Source organism: Hipposideros armiger, unplaced genomic scaffold (genome assembly GCF_001890085.2).
Source record: "Hipposideros armiger isolate ML-2016 unplaced genomic scaffold, ASM189008v1 scaffold_295, whole genome shotgun sequence".
Classification (NCBI taxonomy): domain Eukaryota; kingdom Metazoa; phylum Chordata; class Mammalia; order Chiroptera; family Hipposideridae; genus Hipposideros; species Hipposideros armiger.
The window spans coordinates 108,516-128,000 of record NW_017731645.1 but is presented as its reverse complement, the minus strand read 5'-3'; the positions used below and the strand labels follow the sequence as shown (position 1 = coordinate 128,000).

Sequence of the window (19,485 nt, the reverse complement as noted above, 5' to 3'; positions counted from 1 at the left end):
GTGGGATCCGAACCGGGGCCCTCTGGCGTCCCAAGCCGTTCTTAACCATCACGCCACTCAGCCGACCCAAGACCACTTTTGTAGTAAGTGCAAGACTAAACTTCAAACCAAGACCACAAATTAGCACAGATTTCCTACTTTTGAAATCTTGATCAACATAATTTATTACATCCAAAAGAAATACATAGATGTAACCATCTGTATTATAATGATTCAAAGGTTATTATGATGCCTAATTTTTGAATTCATGCTTTCAAGGTATCAGGGACATAGCAGACCCCAGGCCGTTCTACTGTCCAAGGTCCTTTTAAAGTTTTGTATAATGGCCTGGGTTTTATATCATCATATAAACCCTGTGTCGTCAACTAGTTGGCTCACCTCACTTTTTTTATAGAGGTGTCAATTTGTAGAGGACCGAGGCCACATTTCGTCACATTTCCACCTTTCTCCTTAGTTACCAGTGTTGGTATGGCAGCAAGCATTCACATACCAATAAAAAACAGCAATTAGCAAGTTAATCAGCTACCCCTTAAAGTGCTCATGCTTGGTGAATGTGACTTCGTAGTCCTTGGTTATGAAACTCTATTTAAGAAGCCAACAAATTCATGACAATTATTTTGCTCCAATCTTATGATCTGAGGATAAACATCTGAGTAAATTCCATACAAATGAAACCCATAGCAAATAAGCAGGCTTGACAGATTCTATGAAACTAGTCCATGTTTTTTCCCTGTGGTTTGTGAACAGTTGCTTCAAAATGGAAGGAGGTATTTGATTTGACTTTTAGCGCCTTTTCCAAGTTGATGGGTTGCCAATTGGAACATTTGCCTTCTCCGTGGTTGTGTGTGTGTTGTTGCCACAAACAAAGAACCATAGAGCCAGTGTTCACTGGTCTTACAGATGCAGCTATGTACTTTAACATGTTTAGAGACAATGTTTTGTGGCCAAATATTGGGACACACACGATCAACATGAGGGTAACTTACCAGGACCTATACAGCAGAATATGCGAAACGGGGATTCTTCCAGGACACTTGGAATTAGGGTTTCCTACCTCCAGGTGTCCCCTTTATAACTTCTTATTCACTTTTAAAAATTCATTTCTACCTGTCCATGTTGTTGTATGTCCTCCCTCTCATCTGCCGTGTTTGACTTCTCAGGGACAAGGACAATAACCATGCTGGAGTGGGTTCTGGAAAGGGAAGGGCCCTTTGTGGGCAATTCCGTGGCTGGTAGGTGAGGAGTGAGCAATCATAGGTAGATTCGGCCAAGTCCCCCCGTCGGCTCGTGGAGACCCCCGTTCCTGCCTGGGAGGCAGAGGTGAGGCTAGCTTCCTTCTGAAGATGACCCTGGAGAACGTGAAGGGTCTGTCTCTACCAGGTGGTGCTGGGCAGTGGTGGGGACATGGATGGAACTGGGAAGTTCACTGAGTTATGGGAACAGCCCCTCCTTTACCCCGGGGCCTCGGACTCAGTGTTGCCTAGAAAAGAGGTTCTTGAAGGCGCTGTTGTAGTTCTTGTTGAAAGCCGTGTAGATCAGGGGGTTGAAGAAGGAGTTGGAGTAGCCCAGCCACAGGAAGATGCTCTTCCAGATGGCGGGGAGGTCACAGGAGCAGAGGGGGCTGACGAGCTCCGTGGTGAAGAAAGGGGTCCAGCAGAGCACAAACACCCCGATGAGGATGCCCACCATCAGGGCAGCTTTCTGGTCCTTCTGTTCCCGCCAGGTGTCCCCCTCTGTCTGGAAGGTGACAGTGGCATGGCGGGCCGTGAACACCGTCTGGGGCTGCTGAGCAGAGGTCTTCACCTGGAAAAGGTAAGCAATGGCTTCATGAAGAGGCACTGTTCCCTGTCCTTCTGACCTCCAACAGGAATTGTCTATAGCACAGGTGACGCCCAGCTGAGCAGAGGTACAACATCCTGGTTTACTGGGAGTCACTAAATGACCAGTCCCCCCACTACTCTAGAGCCACAGATCCTTCAGCCTAAAATTTCTGAAAAGGAAACAAGCATATCGACTTGTGATAAGTTTGAAATAATTAAAAACAGAGGGAAAAAATTTGAAAAGATCGGTTATGCCAGAGGGTGAAAGAAGATAACAAAAGACAAATTTGTGGCTATCTAGGAAATTTTTAAAGGCTTGAGGGAAAGTAAATTTTATTTAGTAGAAAAATTCGCGCACTGAAAATCTTTAACAGCCGTCTCTGCCGATGTGTAGCTGGTGCATCCGGATCGCTATCAGAAGAGAACCTCCCCCCTTTAGTTTCTGTAACACACCTGGAAATGTAGCAGCTGGAAGCTGCTTCCAGATAAAATGTGCCTGCTCTTACACATGATCAAGTTAGCTGCTGTGTGTGTGAGAATACCCACACTGCGCATGGTTCAAAATTTTACTAAAGAAATAGCAACAGTCCTCGCGTCCTTACGGAGAAAAGACACCACAGTCAAAATAAGTAGAGTAGAATGCATAAGAATGCAGGTGGTTTTTTTTTTCCTCCCTGTTATCACAAAAAGATGAACGTTTGGAGGAACAACCAACCAACACAGCTGCTCCTAAGAGGACGCGACCCTCTTGCACCTCGGAAAGTCCACAAACCGCTGAACTCCACACGTCCCCCAAGTACCATCGAAGGTCGGCTCAGAGAGAGAGACTGTGCTGTGCGCATAGCTCTCCCATACTCCAGTCCGCAAAAACCTCAGCTGTCTTATCATTCTAGCTCGTGAGTGGTTTCATCACCCTCGGACAAGGCAAGGCCTGGGTCTCTCGTGGTGCTTGTTCCCAGCTCAGTGTCTGACACAGGTTAGGCTTTCAGGGTGTGTTTGATTAAAACTCAGTAGACGAAGACACAGCTAATTGGTGGTAAAAGTTTGTGTGGAAGCTGTGGAACCTGCTACCCTGGAGGAATCAGGAACCCTGGTTTGTAATGAACCCTTCACAGAAACATGAGGACAGAGGCAGCCCCCCATTGCGTGCAGACCCTGGAATCACTTAGAGACCTTGCAAGGCCAAGGGACTCATTTTTGAAAGAAGAGGATCTGTGTAAGAAGGGCCTTCTGATGGCAGCCGGCTGGAGTTGGGGCGGAGGCTCACACACACAGGAGCTCCTGGGGGTCTGGTGGCACTCTAGCCCTTCCACACCCCTTGTTTGGTTTAGAGATCAAACATATCAGGGTTCCCCACGTCTGGCACAATTGGCATTTGGGTCTGAACTATTCCTTTTTTTGTTGGAAGCTGTCCTGTGTTTTGTGCAAAGTTTAGCGGCAGCCTTGGCCTCTACACACTGGATGCCATTAGCGCCCTCCGCCCAAGTCTTGATAATCAGAAATGTCTGCAGGCATTCCCAAAGTCCCCTTGGGGAGGAGCAATATCACCCCTGGTCGAGACTATTCTAGAGTAAAAGAAAAGGTACCTCTGACCCCCTTTTCCTTCTTTCTTCCAGAATGAAGCCCTCTCCTCCCTCACCTACCTACACCTCCTGTCCCTCTGAGCGGGACTGACTGATGATCAGTGGAATTCGCTCCCGACAGTCAGAGCAGAGATCACTGTGGCTGTCGCTCTCCTTCACGAGACCGAACTCTCAGTGGTAAAGGTGACGTCTTCATCATTCTTTCGCCCCTCACACCACATCCAGTGTGTGTTCAGTGTGCTTTGCTGAATGTACCTCATGGTCCCCGCGCAACAACAGAAACTGGGGGCCCTGTGTGTGGACTTCTGATCTCAGTTAAATGTGTGAATTAAGGTCCAGGGACAATCCTTGGCAATGAGTGTGGGGGGAGCAGTCCACATCCGGTGGGTCCGGTCCTCGGACAGTTCCCAACTCTTGAACCATAAAGTCAGATTATTAAGGGTTAACAGCAAACAGGGAAGTGTGGGTGGAGACGGGGTGAGAAAAATGCCCTCACTGTCGCTGTGCCAGTTGTCATGCATTAAACGCCACTTGTACAGAGCTGGGGGATTGTCTGCCTTCGGTATTTAATTTCCTCCTGTAGCTTTGCCCATGTTCAGGAAGCAAACAAGTGGTCCTGAGCTGCACATTCAGCCTGCGGGGGCAGTGGGGCTGGACCCAGCACATCACACAGCACGGGAGAAGCACACAGCTAAGCAGGCTCTGAGGCCGCTGTCAACACCACCTTTAATCACACATCAGGAAGGGAGGGGGCTGCCGAGGGGCAGTCAGTCATCCAAGAGATACCATAGTTTGCAAAATTAGCTGCTTTAATTTGCAAAGGAAAAAAATAAAATAAAAAGACTGCGTTGAAACACTCATCTGCGTTGCCGGATGCGTGGCAGCCTTCCTGCCCAGTCACGAAACCATCTGTCCCTGCCCTCTGCTCGAAACACCCCCACTCTAAGTGCAGGAAGCTGCAAGTTCACCTGGCACAGCCCCAGACACCAACTTCCTCAGGGGTTCTAAAGTGTAGAGCCAAAGGGGACCCTGCAGAATTGCGTAGCCCGGACCCCTCGCTGTATATTTAAGGAAGTGATGAATCAGAGATGGAAAAGGATATTATTAGCTCTGTGATACTGAGCATGTGGGCGCAGGGTAAGTCTCTGAAGCTTTCTTTTGCTCTTCCAGTCAAGTCCCTTCCCTACTCTACACTCCCCCCACCAAAAAAAAAAAAAAACCTAAAAATCCTGAAGTTCCACTTTCTGCAAACTTGAGGGGAGGTGTACTGGGGATAAAGTCTGTGCAGATGCAAGTACGTGTTTCTAAGGATCGCTGTAACACCCACCTCTACGGCTTCCGGCACCGGAGAGACGCTGTTGGTCTTCCTGGAGCCCACGCGGAACCTGGCGGCCTTGTAGATCTTCCAGTACACGAAGAGCACCACGCAGAGCGGCAGGTAGAAGGCGCCCACGGTGGAGAGCACGGTGTAGGAGGGCTCGCGGCTCACCTGGCACTCCTCGCTGCCCTCGGAGTAGGTTTCCCCCCAGGCGAAGAGCAGCGGGGCCAGGGAGATGACGGCGGACAGCGCCCAGGTGAGCGCGATCATCACGTTGGAGACGCGCTTGCGGGCTCGCAGCGTGTATTCCAGGTGGCGGGTGATGGACCAGTAGCGGTCCAGCGCGATGGCCGTCACGTTCCAGATGCTGGCCGTGCAGCACAGCACGTCGCACGCGATCCACAGCTGGCACAGCCGCCGGCCCAGCTGCCAGCGGCGCCCGGACAGCTCGTGCACCAGGCTCAGTGGCATGACCAGAGCGGCCACCAGCACGTCCGAGATGGCCATGGACGCCACCAGGTTGTGCGGCACGCGGTGGAAGGCGCGCACGCGGAGGATGGTCGCCAGCACCAGCAGGTTCCAGGCGAACGTCGCCGCCACCAGACATCCCAGCAAGGTCAGAACGAGCACGCCGAAGACGGAGAGGAGGGGCGGGTCGGGGCGCGGGTCTTCCGCGCCGAGGCTGCGGTTGGCCTCCCAAGGGGAGGGGCTGGGGAGGGGGAAGGAGGTTTGGTTCCCAGGCAAATCCATCCCTGGGTCAGGGGGCCGCCCCAGGGTGCGCGCGGAAGGGGCGTTCGGGAGAACCCGTGGCGGCCACGGCGCGCGGAGCCACCCCGGGGGTTTGCAACCTTTGGCCAGTGGCGGGGCTTGGGGGGCAGCGCCGGCGAGACCTGCCCCGGCCTCCCGCCAGTGAGCGTCCGTGGGAGATGGCGCGGCGGAGAGGAGCGCGCTGGGCTGCCAGCCGCGGCGGCTCTGAACCCCTCAGCGGCCAGCACAGCGGGGCCGAGGGGCTGCGTCTCCCAGCCGGGGCTGCCGCATGCCCAGGGCTCTTCACCTCAGCGGAGGCAGCAGCCGGGTCGCCCGGGGCCGCGCATTTCCCGAGTCGGGGAGAAGCTGGAGAGAAGCGGGTGCGTCAGAGCAGCGCTCGCCGCGGTGCCTCCCCGGCCGCCCCTCTCCGGGCTGCGGGCTGCAGCCTCGGCTGCGCGCCCGGGAAGCCGAGCGGGGAGCTGCTTCCTGGGACCGGCCTTGGCTCTTCCCCCGGCCCCGCCCCACCCCATGTGGGGCTGCACCTCCACGGGGGGAACCCTGGCGCGCCCGCCCAGCCCGGCCTTATCAGACTGGGGACCCAGCGTGCGTCAGGCATCAGCTGATAAGGTCGCTTCTCCCCGCCTCCCGGCCCGGAGCGCGGGCGCTCTCCGCGGTGCTGCCTCCTCGTCCCCTGCGAGCGCGTCGCCCCGTTCGGTGCTGTCCATGGTTCTGTTGCTTCTCCCTGAAATGAGTTCCCCGTGGGGAACGAGTTGGCCAAGGAACTTTCCTGGAAAGGTTCCTCCAGCCACCCCCTACCCACGTCTGTCTAGAAGTAGTCTGGATGCCTGGAGCAAATCGCCAGCTTTCCATAGGTGCTTGCCTTTCGTACATGGGTTCCAAGTTCAGGGTCTACGATGATATCGCTGGCCTTTCTTCTCCGGAAGGTTTCAGTACATCGTTTCCTCCTTCTTACACAGCCCCCCACCCCCCCCATGGCGCTCCCCTTAAAAGGTTGTTTACCTTTAAGGAGAAGAGACAAGCTAGCAGTGACTGCTGTCCCTAGAGGTGGCTGAAGTGGAGTACAGAAATGCTTAATCCGTTTCCTCGGAATCACAGCGAAGCTGTGTAGACTCTTCAGTGGGCTTGCTAAATTTGCTTCCGGTGAAGGAAAAAGTTGGATACAAGTTGTCATAAAAACTCCATCTCACTTAAAAAAGGGGGCGGGATGATCATTTAACGTTTTCCCCATATATACGCCCATAACCATAAACACACCCATAGCAATTGAGAAAATATCAAAAGTTCCTACCCAGTCATGATTTAAAGTGCTTCGCAAATAGACACGTGACATAGCAGGGTAAAATAAATTGACACAAAGAAAATGAGATGACACACAGGCAAATATGATAACCTTAAGCGATTTTGAAATGCCTACAATGGGTGTTGTGAAATCCTGTACACTTACAAGTGGTTGGCCACAGGTTTGGCCAGAGGCCTTTTAGCTATTTGAAAGTAAGAAAGATGTTTTGTTACAAGATTCGGTTTCTAAACGAGTAAAGAGAATACACTGAAAAGAGAGAAACTCCTGCACTGGGACCCAGACGAGAGGACACTGCTAGGAAATGCTGATGAGAATATTACTCATTAAATAAAAGATTATTCACAGAGCAGTATCACCAAATATCCCTTAGAAACAGCAGATGGTGGCTGCCTGTGTGTGGTGCTACAGTATGTGGCTCTTGCCAAGGAGGAGACTTGTGTTTATTTAAAGCACCTTCATCTTGGGGTCATGGAACCTACCAGAATGAGATGTAAAATATGCAACCTCTTCTTTGAAAACAGTGCTCTCAGCAGTTCTGCAGGGGTTCGTGTTTCAGGGTCCATGACCTGAAGGAATGGATGAGCTGAGGCCTTGGCGGTGGTATCTCTCAATACAGATCTTCAAAGGCACCATGGGCTTGCAATTATATTCCCCACCAGTCCTGCGTGGGGAAGCTGTTTGCACTGATAGTTAAATGAGCAGCTGACTAATAAGGGAACAAACCAGGAATAATGGAAGATACTCTGCGAGAACTGGGGTGTCATAAAGTGAAGAGCTAAGGAGAGTGCTCTCACACAGAGAAGACCCGATGGAGTAGTTCCAGAAGAACCAAAATCTGTTGAGGAATTTTGGTTGATCGCATACAGACCCAAAGGAAAATAATCAGAACCTTCTAGCTTTGTATCTTAAAGCATGGTCATAATTTTTTCTTAAAAAATGTAAACAAGTATAAAATTCCCATGTGCCATAAATCATCTCTGAAATGCCAGCTTTGAGAAATACACTTTCTTGGTTTACCTATTATGGGCTGAACTGTGTCCCCCTTGGAATCCATATGTTGAAGCCCTAACCCCCAGTACCTCAAAACATGGCTGTATTAATAATAGGGCCTTTGAAGAGCTGATCACAGTAAAATCAAGTGAGTTGAAATAACAGCTTTTTTATGAAACACCATTTTCACTTGAAAGAACAATCGTCAGATAAACTATCATTATTCAATCTTAGGTATTTGGCAGATATTTTCTCAAGATAAATAAAGCAAGCTTTCACTTCAAGGAAAACAGCTGACGGTATTTGTTGCCCATCATAAAACTTGAGCTTTCAAGTGAAAATTGGAATTTTGGAAAACTCATATCTGCCACTGTGAACTTGACAGCTTCCCAATACTTAAAGACCTTTCTGATAAGATTGGTTGGTGGTGATAACAAATGTTACTTTTTGATATTGTATACTGAAATGTGTCAACATTTGGAAGATCTGGATAATTCAGTGAGCCAACATTATCTAAATGACCACGGCGTGACACTGTGAAACCACAGAGGAATAAAAGATCCATTTCAAAAGGAAAATATGCAATGGATTTTAACTCAACAGAACACAAAAAGTGCACGATGCGATTTAAGATTCTGCATTGCAACAAAACCTTGGAGAAACTGCCACTTACTGAGTTTGATATGCCGTCACAGCCAAATGTCCATAATGACCTGAAAAGACTACTAAAATACTCCTCCACTTGTCAGCTGTATATTTCTGTGAGGCTGGATTTTCTTCATAAACTTAAACCAAATATAACATATCACAACAGATAGAATGCAGAAACAGATATGAGATTCCAGCTGTCTTGAAGAGATTTGCAAAAATGCCACTCAAACATTTTTTTGAAAATAGTTATTTTTCATAAAGACATCATTTATGTAAACATTGATGGGTTGGTTATTTTATTTTTAACTAGTTAATATACAAATGTGCTTTAAATGTCTCATTTAAATTTATATTTCAGTAAATATACATAGATTAAAACCCATGTAAACAAAATCTTGCTGGGATACTCAATAATGTTGAAGAGTGTAAAGGAGTCCTGAGGCCAAAATGTTTAAAAACTGTTGTCGGGCCGGCTGAGTGGCTCAGTTGGTTATGAGCTTGCCCAAGAGCGTGAGCTCTGAGCAACAGGGTTGCCGGCTCGATTCCCACATGGGCCAGTGATGCTGCTCCCCAAGCTGAGCTGCCACTAAGCCGCCAACAGGTGGCAGGATGGCTCAGCTGGTGACAGCAGGTGCTCCTAACAAGGCTGCTGTTTGAATGGTGGGCTATGCCCGCCCGCAACTAAGACTGAACTGGGCACCTTGAGCTGAGCGGCACGACTGGACTTGGAGCTGAGCTTGCTGCGCCCTCCACAACTAAGATTGAAGGACAACAACTTGGCTGTTCCCCTTCCCCAATTCCCTAATAAAACATTTAAAAAAACAAACAAACTGTTGTAGACGTTTGTCAGAACATCACACTGGGCCACTGTGTTGCTGCAGCGTGCACAGAACTGGATGAGCCAGTTTGTTAGCGTCCTCGGTACAATTCGTGTGCTCCAAAGGGTGGGACGTAAACCCCATGAAGAGTCAGTGCTTCCATGGTCTGGGGGCATGACAGGACATTCCTTCCAATGTAAAAGGAAAATTATTGCGCTGGGGACTTCCCACCCCTAAAAGAAAGCATAATGCTTGGTAGTCACTTTAGATGCCGTAGACAGCTTACCCCACACTCGAGGATACTGCTCTGCTCCAGATGCCCGGTGACATGAAAAGGCTGCCAGCTTGGTTGGGGCTAACAGCAGGAAAGGGTCCTGGTTTCAGGGAAGGCAGCCCTTCTGCTTGGGCCTTGTGACTTGGCAGACCTCATGGTTTTAGGTGGGCCTGTAAGGGGAAAAGGCTCCGTATAGACTTCACAGTGAACGCCAATAAGAGAGTCGCAGGACCGACCCGTGGGTTCTGGCGCAAAGTCGTGCCATCGGCACAGAACACACTACACCATTAGAAAAGCAGTGTGGGGGGTGCCAGGGCTGCAGGGCAGATAGCGCGTCTGAGCCTGAGACGTCGGTGGTGGTGGAGGGTGCTACAACCACCGCCATCTGGATTCTTGAGAACCACCCACGACATCGGCTCTAGTGGGTAGAAGCAAATCCCTAGCAGCAAACTAGCATCCAATGGAGGTAGTCCACAGCAGGCGGGATCAAGGAAGCTCTCCAGCAGGTAGCCTGGGCCCCCCATCCCCTCACAGTGTGAGCACCTGCCCCTCAGCTCCCATCTGTGGCTCCATGAGTAGCTGACAGAGACCAGAAAAGCTGGGGGTACCCCGCAGATGGGGCTGCTCGGTGTGTTGGTGCAAGCCAGAGCAAAGCTGCATTACGGCCCCTGCTCTGGGGTGACGGACAGGCTCTGGGTGGTCATCATCCACTGGCGGTAAGAGAAATGGCCCAAAGTAGGACGATAGAAAGACCTGTGAGCCGTGTCTTAAAGGCTGAAGGTGGAAAACTGGGAAAGAGGAGGCCTGTGGATGAACCAAAGGGAATATGCATAAAATAGCTTGGAAAAAAATCGCTCTTCGTGTCCCCAGGGAGCATCCACATAGAAGACTGGTGACAGAATGGCTCAGCCGGTGGGTGGCAGTCAGCCTCTGTCACGGCCGCCCGAGGGTGGGACAGCAGCTGCCTGTGTGCGTGGAACAGGACAGGCTCCCTCCCTGTTGCTTCGTGTTTCTAGTTTGATGGGTGAAAACTCGTGTAACATCCAAGGCTGGTGCAAACATGGGGAAATGAGTGATCTGATGCGCTGCTGATAGTAGTGAGACTTGCTGGTGAAAATAGGAAACCGTTTGGGGAGGAAGTAATCTAGCAGGGTCGATCACAACGAACACTGTGCATATTCTGTGATGCAGCAATCCTCTGAGGACCGGAGTTCAGACTTACAGAAACCAAAGCAAGGTTCTTAGCTGTAGCACAAAGCTGCTTGTTGTGGTGTTGTTTGTGGTGGCAGAAAACTAGAGACTTTCCTGGAAGTGGGCACTCAGGTTATGGCTCAGTTAGTGACGGTAGAGCCATGATGCAGAATACGGGGTTTTCAGGTGAGTTAGATAGAGCCATACTGACGTGGAAGTATGCCATGATACGTTAAGTGGGACTGGTTGTATAATACATTTTTGAAATATGGACAGAGATCTTCATGGGTTACGTTTTGCACATCTGTGTAAGTAGAGACACTGTTTTGTTGTTGCTGCCTCAAGAACCCATCTCCCCTTCTTAAGAGAGGACCTCAGTTATTTAGGGGTAATTGCCCTCCTCTACTGTCGGAAGTTCAGGGAACAAGCAAGCAAGGCTCCCGCCTATACTAGACATACGGAGACTCAAAGCCTTCCTCTTCCCCGCAAGATACAAGGAAAGGCTTGGCCTTGACCCTCCAGTGACTTTGAACCCTGAGAGAAAGGTGCAGCGGTGGAAGAAATGCCCATCTTTTATGGACCCCAGTGGGTTGGCAATGCCTGGACACAGCCGGACTCGTCCCCAGTTCATCCTCCTCACCTATTGAGAGCTGGATTTATTCCCACCCATTTTCACGCCGGCATCTCTAGTCTCGAGTTTTATGGCTAGATTTCACTGTGTCAGCATTTGAAATCTCCATGACTTACAGCCTTTTCTCACTCACACGCCACTACCCTTGTGGTCACTTGGGATTCAGGCTAAGATAGAGTTTGGACTTGATAAGGCAGGAATGCTGAAAAGCATACACTTTTCCAAAAGCTTTTTGGGAGACCCGATAAAGAGACGTTGAATCTATCTATAAGGGAGAGAAGAATAACTGATAGGCTCCTGAGGGGTGAGTTTTAAAGCTTTAGAGTCTTTAGAAGGACAGTTTCTCTCTGGTACCTGGAGAGGACAGAAAGCTGCACGTGCAGGTGAATTTGTGTATCATAGGCCCTGAATCTAGGTTTAATCAGAGAAGCAGAGCAATCAGAAGATACAGAAGGTTGTTTATTACAGCGACCAAACCTTATACAGTTGCGGAGCTGATGAGACAGTCTAGGGCAGGCTGTTGTCTCTGCATCTGGGGCTGGCATCTGAGGTCTGAAGGGTGGGCAGTCAAGGGGGAAGGCAGAAGTGAAGTGGCGGAGGCGGTGATAGTCTGGAACAGGCTCAGCTGGACGCTCATCAGGTCCTCACTGCAGGGGTGACCTCCAGGACTTAAACACACCCCCGTGGGAAGTCACATCTTTAGCCTGAAGCTCCCCTGATAAACTCAATCTCTACCTTAAGCGAGCCTATTGATTATCTTTTGGCATCTAGGGTAGCATGCCCTTGGAATGTCGGTAATCCCCTTTTCTGGACCAGAGCAGGAAGCTATAGAATCTCATTCTTATTCTCATCCCCTGATTACCATCTCTATGTGCTGGAAGAAGTGAGCCATTAACTATCCTGCGCCCACCTATGAGAAAGAAGTACCGGTCTCTCCAATGTACTTTTATCCAATAGAGATTTCCCCGCTTTGCTTTCTCCCAACCCCATAATCTACCACCAGTGGAGTAACCTTCCTCCCTTGATTCTATGTATAAAATAAGCTGCAAACCCGCATTTTGCGCAGCATTTTCTGAATCCGTTGAGATTTTTGCTTCCTGGCAATTGTTGTCAGTTTTGCTCAAATAAACTCTCATAAGCTTTCTCTTACTTAGGCTGGATGTTTTTTTCATCGACATGGCTAACACATACACAAATATATTCACGTCAAAATAAGGAAGAAACACTCATAACTGGTAGTCTTGTTTCTGCAACCGGCCATGTGGTCACCGCCGGAATCTGCAAGTACTGCCTCTCACTCGCCATTCCACAATGCGTCTGTCCTTAGCAGGCACCTTGGCCAGCTAAGGGTTGTCACAGTTTTCCACTGGCTTTGATCACGGCATGGGAGCACCAAGAGTCCCCTGCATTCCAGATAGAAAAGTGGCGTCATAAGCCGTAGATGGCTCCAAATTATCACCGGATGGAAGAAGAGGAAAACACGTCTGGGAACTTGATACAAGGTAATAGAGGCCCATCCAGGAACATGATACGGTGCAGTGCAAATAAGCAAGACTTTTTTTTGCCAATAAAAATGAATATTTTAACAACGTTTTATTGTTATGAACCAAATCAGTCTGGCAAGATGCAAGGTGGAGACAGCCAGCCTTGTGTCCTCATCACATTCTCCTGATTTAAACCGTGGTAGTATGTTTTACTTTACCGACTCCGACTTCTTCAAGTCTCCTATCTTAGCAGTGAAGAAATGAAGAGGAAGAATAATACTGAGTTAGGCAACGCTGAAGAGAGGCCCCGAAAGAGAGCCGAGGGGGGAGAAGTCGGGAAGGAAGCACGGAGAGCGGGGGAGAAGGGACGCCTTGGCATGGGTCAGCCCAAGGCCCTGACGGAGCCTCCCACTTGTATTTGCAGCTTTGAGAAGGCTGACATTACTAATGTTATATTTGAAAACACCTCATTCAGGATGTAAGCAATGGTTCCTAGGATGGGTCCCAGGAAGGACTGCCCAGAATAACATGCTGTGGGCACCTGGCAAGCCCCGATGGACTGGCTTTCATGTATGCTCATCTCCAATGAATATGTTAATACCTCTGCTAAGGAGAGTCTAAGTAAGCTCTCCCCTGACTCTAAGGAACACGTTGTAGATCAATGGAGTGAAATGTGTGAATGACGAAGCCTAAAGTAGAAGTTTAGTTTTTGTGATGTTGCTATTAACGGTGGGTTGTCGGAAAAGTCCTGACGTATATTTTCCATGTTCTTTGTTGCAAAAAATGCGTCGTAACTTTTCCGACAACCCAATATTATACATACATGTCCCTTGATACATTGAATGAAACACGGAACTTGATACTATCTGCACATCCCTTGGATTTTGTTTATACTTCTGTGAAGGTTCTCGGTGCTGCCGCACGTGGGCGAGTAGACTGAGGAAATTCTCCCACCTGGAAACCTGTTAGAGCTGTCCAGAACTCTACGAAATCATTTAAGCCCTGAAACGGGTGCCTGGGTGAAGTGCTCCAAACGTGAGTTGCTTTTGCGTCCCCTGAGGTTGCTCTGTGCTTTTCAATGTCTTGTTTTCCTTCCTCTCCACAGACATGGAGCGGACTCTTTATTCTGTGCCAATGAGTGCATAGCCCACGAGCGAGATGAACACGCAGCCTTCATATTCCTTGTCTTTCTAAGGAGCAGTGTTTTTAAGTTAAGAAAATGAACTGCTTTATATACTGAGGAAGGCATTACCTGTGAACCCTACTCGGGAAATAAGAGTATATAACATTAGAACTTCCATGCATTTGGGTTTTTTTAAATATCTTACAAAATATGCCTTCAGAACTGTTCATAGACAGAGAGTGACCCCCGTTGGGTTTACAGCCCCTACGTTTGTTCTAAGCTTAAGGCTCAAAACTCTTGTTCACATTAGAAGGCCAAAATAAAAGGGATTCTAACTCACACCTAACCTTGCGAGCACTTCCTGCTGGGAACAAATGTTCATAAAGGATATCGCATGTTAAAATGCCTGCCTTTTTTTCGTAGCAAAAATGGTTTTATCAATATCTCAGGAAAATGTCCCTAAAATCCCTATATTTACCTTGCTGGACACTCAATTGTTTTAACTTTGTTTGGATTAGCAATCATTGTTTCCGTGACTGCCACCACACAACAGGCACTGGGATTTGATGGGCTATGAACAAGTCTCAGGAAGACTTTATTCATTTTCACCTGCGCCGTGCTAATGAGCCTCAAATTAAACAGCTCCATCAAGGCTCAGCAGCTGGCGTTGTGCCCCACTGCGTATCACAAACTGAAAAATGATTATTTGGGGAGGTTCTGTAATTATACAAGATGAAAATGTTGGCAGCCAGGAGATATGTATTTTCCAAGAGTTGAGAGAAAATTTAATGAAAGTGCCACAAATATATTACTTAGGATGATTGTTTGCACTTAATATGAGGCCCTTTTCTCTCTGGATTTCACAGTCTGGGCTAATTAATTAGCCCTAATTCCCCCATCCCCCTGATGGTCAAGCATTTAGACAGACCTCCCGAGGCTGGAGTTACAGCCGTGAAGTAGGAAGGGGCCGGCGGGGGCTCAGGGGACCGTGAGTTAGCTGACACCTGTTGGGGCTTCGCCTTGGTTTCTTCCGCTTGCGAGGCTGTGAGCCTGGAGGCCCCAGCCAGCCAGCCAGGGCCCACAGGCTAGCCTGGGCCCGCCACCTGGCTGTAAATACAGCTCTTCTGGACCACAGCCTTGCTTGTTGGTATACCAGTTGTCTGTGGCTGCTCTCGTGCTGCAGTGGCAGTTGGGAAGTCAACACTGAGGCTTTAGGGGCCATAACGCCTGAAATCTTTCTATCTGGCCCTTTGCTGACCTCTGACCTAACGTCTCTGGACCTGTCTACCCATGTGTAAAATAAAGTGCCATAGTCAATAATAGTACCAATTTCACTGAAGAGGTAAATTTTACATTTGCACAGGGATAACTGTTTTGATGGTCCTTGAACCTAAGGTGGAAAGTCCCTAGAAGTGGTGCTCCCTCACTCACATGCATCCATGTTCTCCTTAGATACTCGCCCGTCACCCATGTGACACCGGGCAGCACACATCAGCAAGGGTGGGGGCTGGGGGGACACACACACTGCAGAGAATAAGGCCTCTCAGTAGTGGAGGGGTCGCATGGGGTGGGGTGTAAAATGGCCAAGCATTTGCAACTAAAGGCTTCCTGGTATTTTAAATGTAAATATTGGGGTGAAGGCAAGCGCCCACACTGTAGGTTCCCTCCAGCCCTGCTTGTATTCCTTGCTCCAAAAAGGTTTCACAGGTGCCTCACCCCAGTCGTCGGACTGGGCTGAGACGAACTCTCTCACACTTGGTTGGCTTCGTCACCCGACCCATGCCAAAGAGCCTCCAGTTACATAATGTATTTATAACCATAAATAGTCGGAAAAGTCATGACGCATTTTTGCAACGGAAAACAAAAACTACGTCATGACTTTTCCGACAACCCAATAGAATGGACTGAGGACATTTTACCTGAAGGCATCAAGAGATGTTTCATGAAATGGGGCACGTGGACGTGACCTCAGGCACACGAGTGGATAGCGTCATCTCAGACAGAGGGACTGACAGGCTGTCTGAAGCCATGGAGGGGAGAAGCTCCTCGACGCGTTTGAAGAAAGTCAAGTAGTCAGTTTGGCGGGAAGAGAGCATAAGTGAGGGGAGTGGCAGGAGAAAAGCTGGGTGCTGGGGTTCTGGACAGCACAGGTGGGCTGTGTGGCAGAGAGTAAGGGGATCATGGAGTTCACAGACAGCAGGCCAACTGGGCTGCGCTTCGCTCTGAAAGCAGTGAGAAGCTTCTGGGAATTTGGGGACCAGGGCAGTAAGCATGGTGTGGCTCGTAGTTTTCTGAGGACTGTGGAAGTCATGGTCCTACTTTGCCAGCTGTAAACTGAACAGGGCCAACACTCTCCAAGTGGAATCAAATGCAAGACCAGCTTCTACTGCCTCAGTTTCAGCCGTATGTTTTGTTAGGCGTTTATACCAGACGGGCTCTAATCTATGATGAGGGTGCGCGGTTACGTTTCTTCATATATAGCTTTTCCCTGAATGTCTTCACCCAGTTACTCTGCGTGTGTCTCCCACGGCTCCCACCATGTCATTTCCCTCTCGGCGGAGTCTCCTCCTCGTCCCGCCACCTGCCACGGCCGTCGCAGGCCCAGGAAGGACCTCAGGCTTGTCCACACAGGAATGGGTGTCCTCCCCCACTATCCTTAGAGCCCTCTCAAGACTCACCTCCTCAAAGAGGCCACCCAACCCCCCCAGTCCCCACGGTATCGCCCTGCTTGAACTCCTTTACTTGGACTACCCAGGGGGCGTTTACCGTGCTGCTTATAGGGTGAAGCTCAGTCATGTCATGGGTGCGTCTTGACCGCTAAGCAGGACCCGCTTGCAGTGACGCTAAGTGCTCAGTAAACGTATGTCCGGCTAAAGTGAGTCTCCTGCGATCAGACCACTTCGTTTCACTAGGTCGTGTGGCTCACCACCCAGGCTTCTCACGTAGCCGCTGGGTGGCTCTGGGCTCTCCCAGGTGTAGCAGGGCTATGGCCAAGTGGCCAGACAGAGACAGAAAGGTTACAGCCGTGTGTCAGCCTTGGCCCGGCAGAGGCCTGGCCGTCACATCTGCGTTAGGAGGCACTCCGAGAAGGGGAAAAAGGCAAATTTAACCATCTGGTAGATACAGCCTCATTTCTGGTTCTCTAAAAGGTAGTTATTTAATCTTGTCTGTGTGTCACTATATTAAAAGTTATCCACAAATTGTTTATATACAATTGTTTATGTAGCGACTCCATAGATATCTGTTGAATTTGGGGTTATTGGCTTTCTATGGAAAGGACTAATAGTGTTAAGAAGCAATCAGGTGTTTATTGTAAACCCATAATGGGCATGCTGGAGGCCTTACGTCCCTTTCTCCCCTGCTCAGACCTGTAACCTGTCCCCACCCTATCAGTCCCAGGCCGCTGACCCGACTGATGATATAAACAGACTCCCTTATACTCTGGCTTTGTACAGAGTCTAGTGAACAGGGAACCCCAGCAGAAAGCTGGAGGGGATCGAGAGCGGTGGGGTTAGGGTGTGTATCTCCCAGGTTCCTAGTCAGGGCGCCTTGAGCTGTTCTCGGCAGCTCGCCCTCCTTCCAGCTGCTGGTCGCCTTTTCTTCCCTTCCTCTCATCCCTCTGGACCTGGGCTCCTCCACGCTCTATGCGCCCTGCCTGCACCCATGTAAGCGGTGGTCCCTTTATAAGTCAGGTTTCTCAGAGGGTCCTGATTGAATGTGCAGCTTCACTTGCAACCCTAACTGATATAGTGGCCACGAAAGCCTGATAAGAACATTGAGAAACTTTTTCTTTAAAATATTATGTCTGCCCTCAAAGTACTAGCAGATATGTGGACACACAAGCCTAATAACTAGTGGAATTAACCCTAAATGGGGCGGAGACTTAGACAGGAGGTCCCTGTGAGCCAGATATGAAGATTCTGAGTCCCAGCAGAGCGGCTGTTGAATCGGAGGCACAGCTAATCCCGTAGCTGTGGGAATGAGACAAACAGCTCACTCGCTACTTGCTACTTTGCTGCTACTTCAAGTAAAGGACTTTGTGACAGGCTGGCTATGGGATTAACTGCTGTTTCCTTTACGGCCTCGGAAGTGTGTGGAAGTCTCATTGTCGTTATGAAGTATGCTGCTGACCTTTGATGTAAAGCACCGGGCGGCATTAGCAGACAAGGGCTTGGAATACATTTGTTTCGAGTTCACATTTGGGGGAAGAAATTGCACCCCGTCTGCTTCTGCGAGTGCTTTATTCGGCGCTGCTCAGATGGCTACACTTACTTTCCGTCAGTGTTCACCAGGTACTGGAAGCATGTCCTGAAGCAAGAGAGCCCTAAAATTTGGGAGGCTCTTTACACCCTTCCTGTAGGGGGGATCAAGTGTCCATCAAAGATTTCTTTGACAAAATTATTTTTGGTGCTGGCTTTGGAATCCATATTAGCTCCTCCCAGAGCGGATCCACAGAAGGGCCCTGTCCAGTGCCTGGGCCTTGTCAATTGCACTTTGAGTGAGAACAATGTAAAAAGAATGGACAGTCTGAAAACTTCCAGTGGGACACCCGCTTAGATGTTTTAAAGCTCAGGAACACCAATGCCAGTGGCGCTAAGCGTCACGATCTTATTCTTCGTTCTATTGTTACTCTGAGACTTTTCCCAGAGGGTGGAAATCTATATCCAGAGATGATGTTGACAGGCATGACAGTTTAGGGTTGTACAGAGATGTGGGCTTCTTTGCACAATCTATCCTTAATTTTATCTCAGACGGTTCACCCACTAACGAACAAAGGTCCTATGGTCGGATCTGGCTCTGCGCTATAGCACGCTGAAAAGATGCTAAGTCTTGCTTCCTGAGCTGTTACTTCTATTTATTGTAGTTCTGTGTCCATCTCCAAGGTGTTGTGAGTCAATCTCACTCCTTTTCTAGAATATACCAACGATGAGAGCACTGAGGTCCAGAGAACTTAGTGCCTTTTCGTGATCAGTTACTAGCAGAATTTGCACTAAATCCATCTTTTGGGACTTACTCTAATTCACTCTTTAAAAAAAAAATAAAAGGAGCAAAGTTCAATTTCATAAGTAATTGAAATAGGACAAATGGTAAATGTCCTAAAAATAATATTTATGGCATGGACAATATAACTTTGTATAGGTTGAAAATATTCCACTGACTTATACCTTTGTAGCTAAGATGTATTTCTCTTTTGGAATTGGTTGAACACAAAGGGATGATTGTTAGATCTAAATTCAGAACTTCCTGATTTTAATGTCTTGTGTCAGTTTTAATTTTCTGATTTAATTAGTTTCCTAATTAGAAGGGTTAAATTAATTAACCTCATTATTTACTATATATTTAATGATTTCTCCTCTATAGGGAGTTACTTAATTTCCAATAATTGGAAAGCTTATGACAAGAGGGAATATTGCCAAGTTGTACCCTTACTGCTTTATGTTCAGTGGCAGGAATAGGACAGATAGAAGGGAATTTTAGGTGACATATCAGATACATGCAAAGGCTATTTCCTACTTATTTTATTATTATTTTTT

The 19,485-nt window shown here is 48.6% G+C and overlaps 1 protein-coding gene and 1 long non-coding RNA gene across 2 annotated transcripts in view; both read right to left on the bottom strand.

The window, feature by feature from the left end:
- Nucleotides 1-6: 6 nt before the first annotated feature.
- Nucleotides 7-5,529, bottom strand: HTR5A (5-hydroxytryptamine receptor 5A). Its single transcript, XM_019659092.1, has 2 exons — nucleotides 4,731-5,529; nucleotides 7-1,803 (listed from the first exon to the last, which is right to left on the bottom strand). The coding sequence occupies exons 1-2, from the start codon at nucleotides 5,469-5,471 to the stop codon at nucleotides 1,471-1,473; spliced, it is 1,074 nt and encodes a 357-aa protein (XP_019514637.1). The 5' UTR covers nucleotides 5,472-5,529; the 3' UTR covers nucleotides 7-1,470.
- A 6,492-nt stretch (nucleotides 5,530-12,021) lies between these two features.
- LOC109391504 (uncharacterized) overlaps nucleotides 12,022-19,485 on the bottom strand; it is an 11,989-nt gene continuing 4,525 nt past the window's right edge. Inside the window, exon 3 of the long non-coding RNA XR_002125839.1 lies at nucleotides 12,022-12,747. This is a non-coding gene — a long non-coding RNA (uncharacterized LOC109391504). The remainder of the gene's footprint in view (nucleotides 12,748-19,485) is intronic.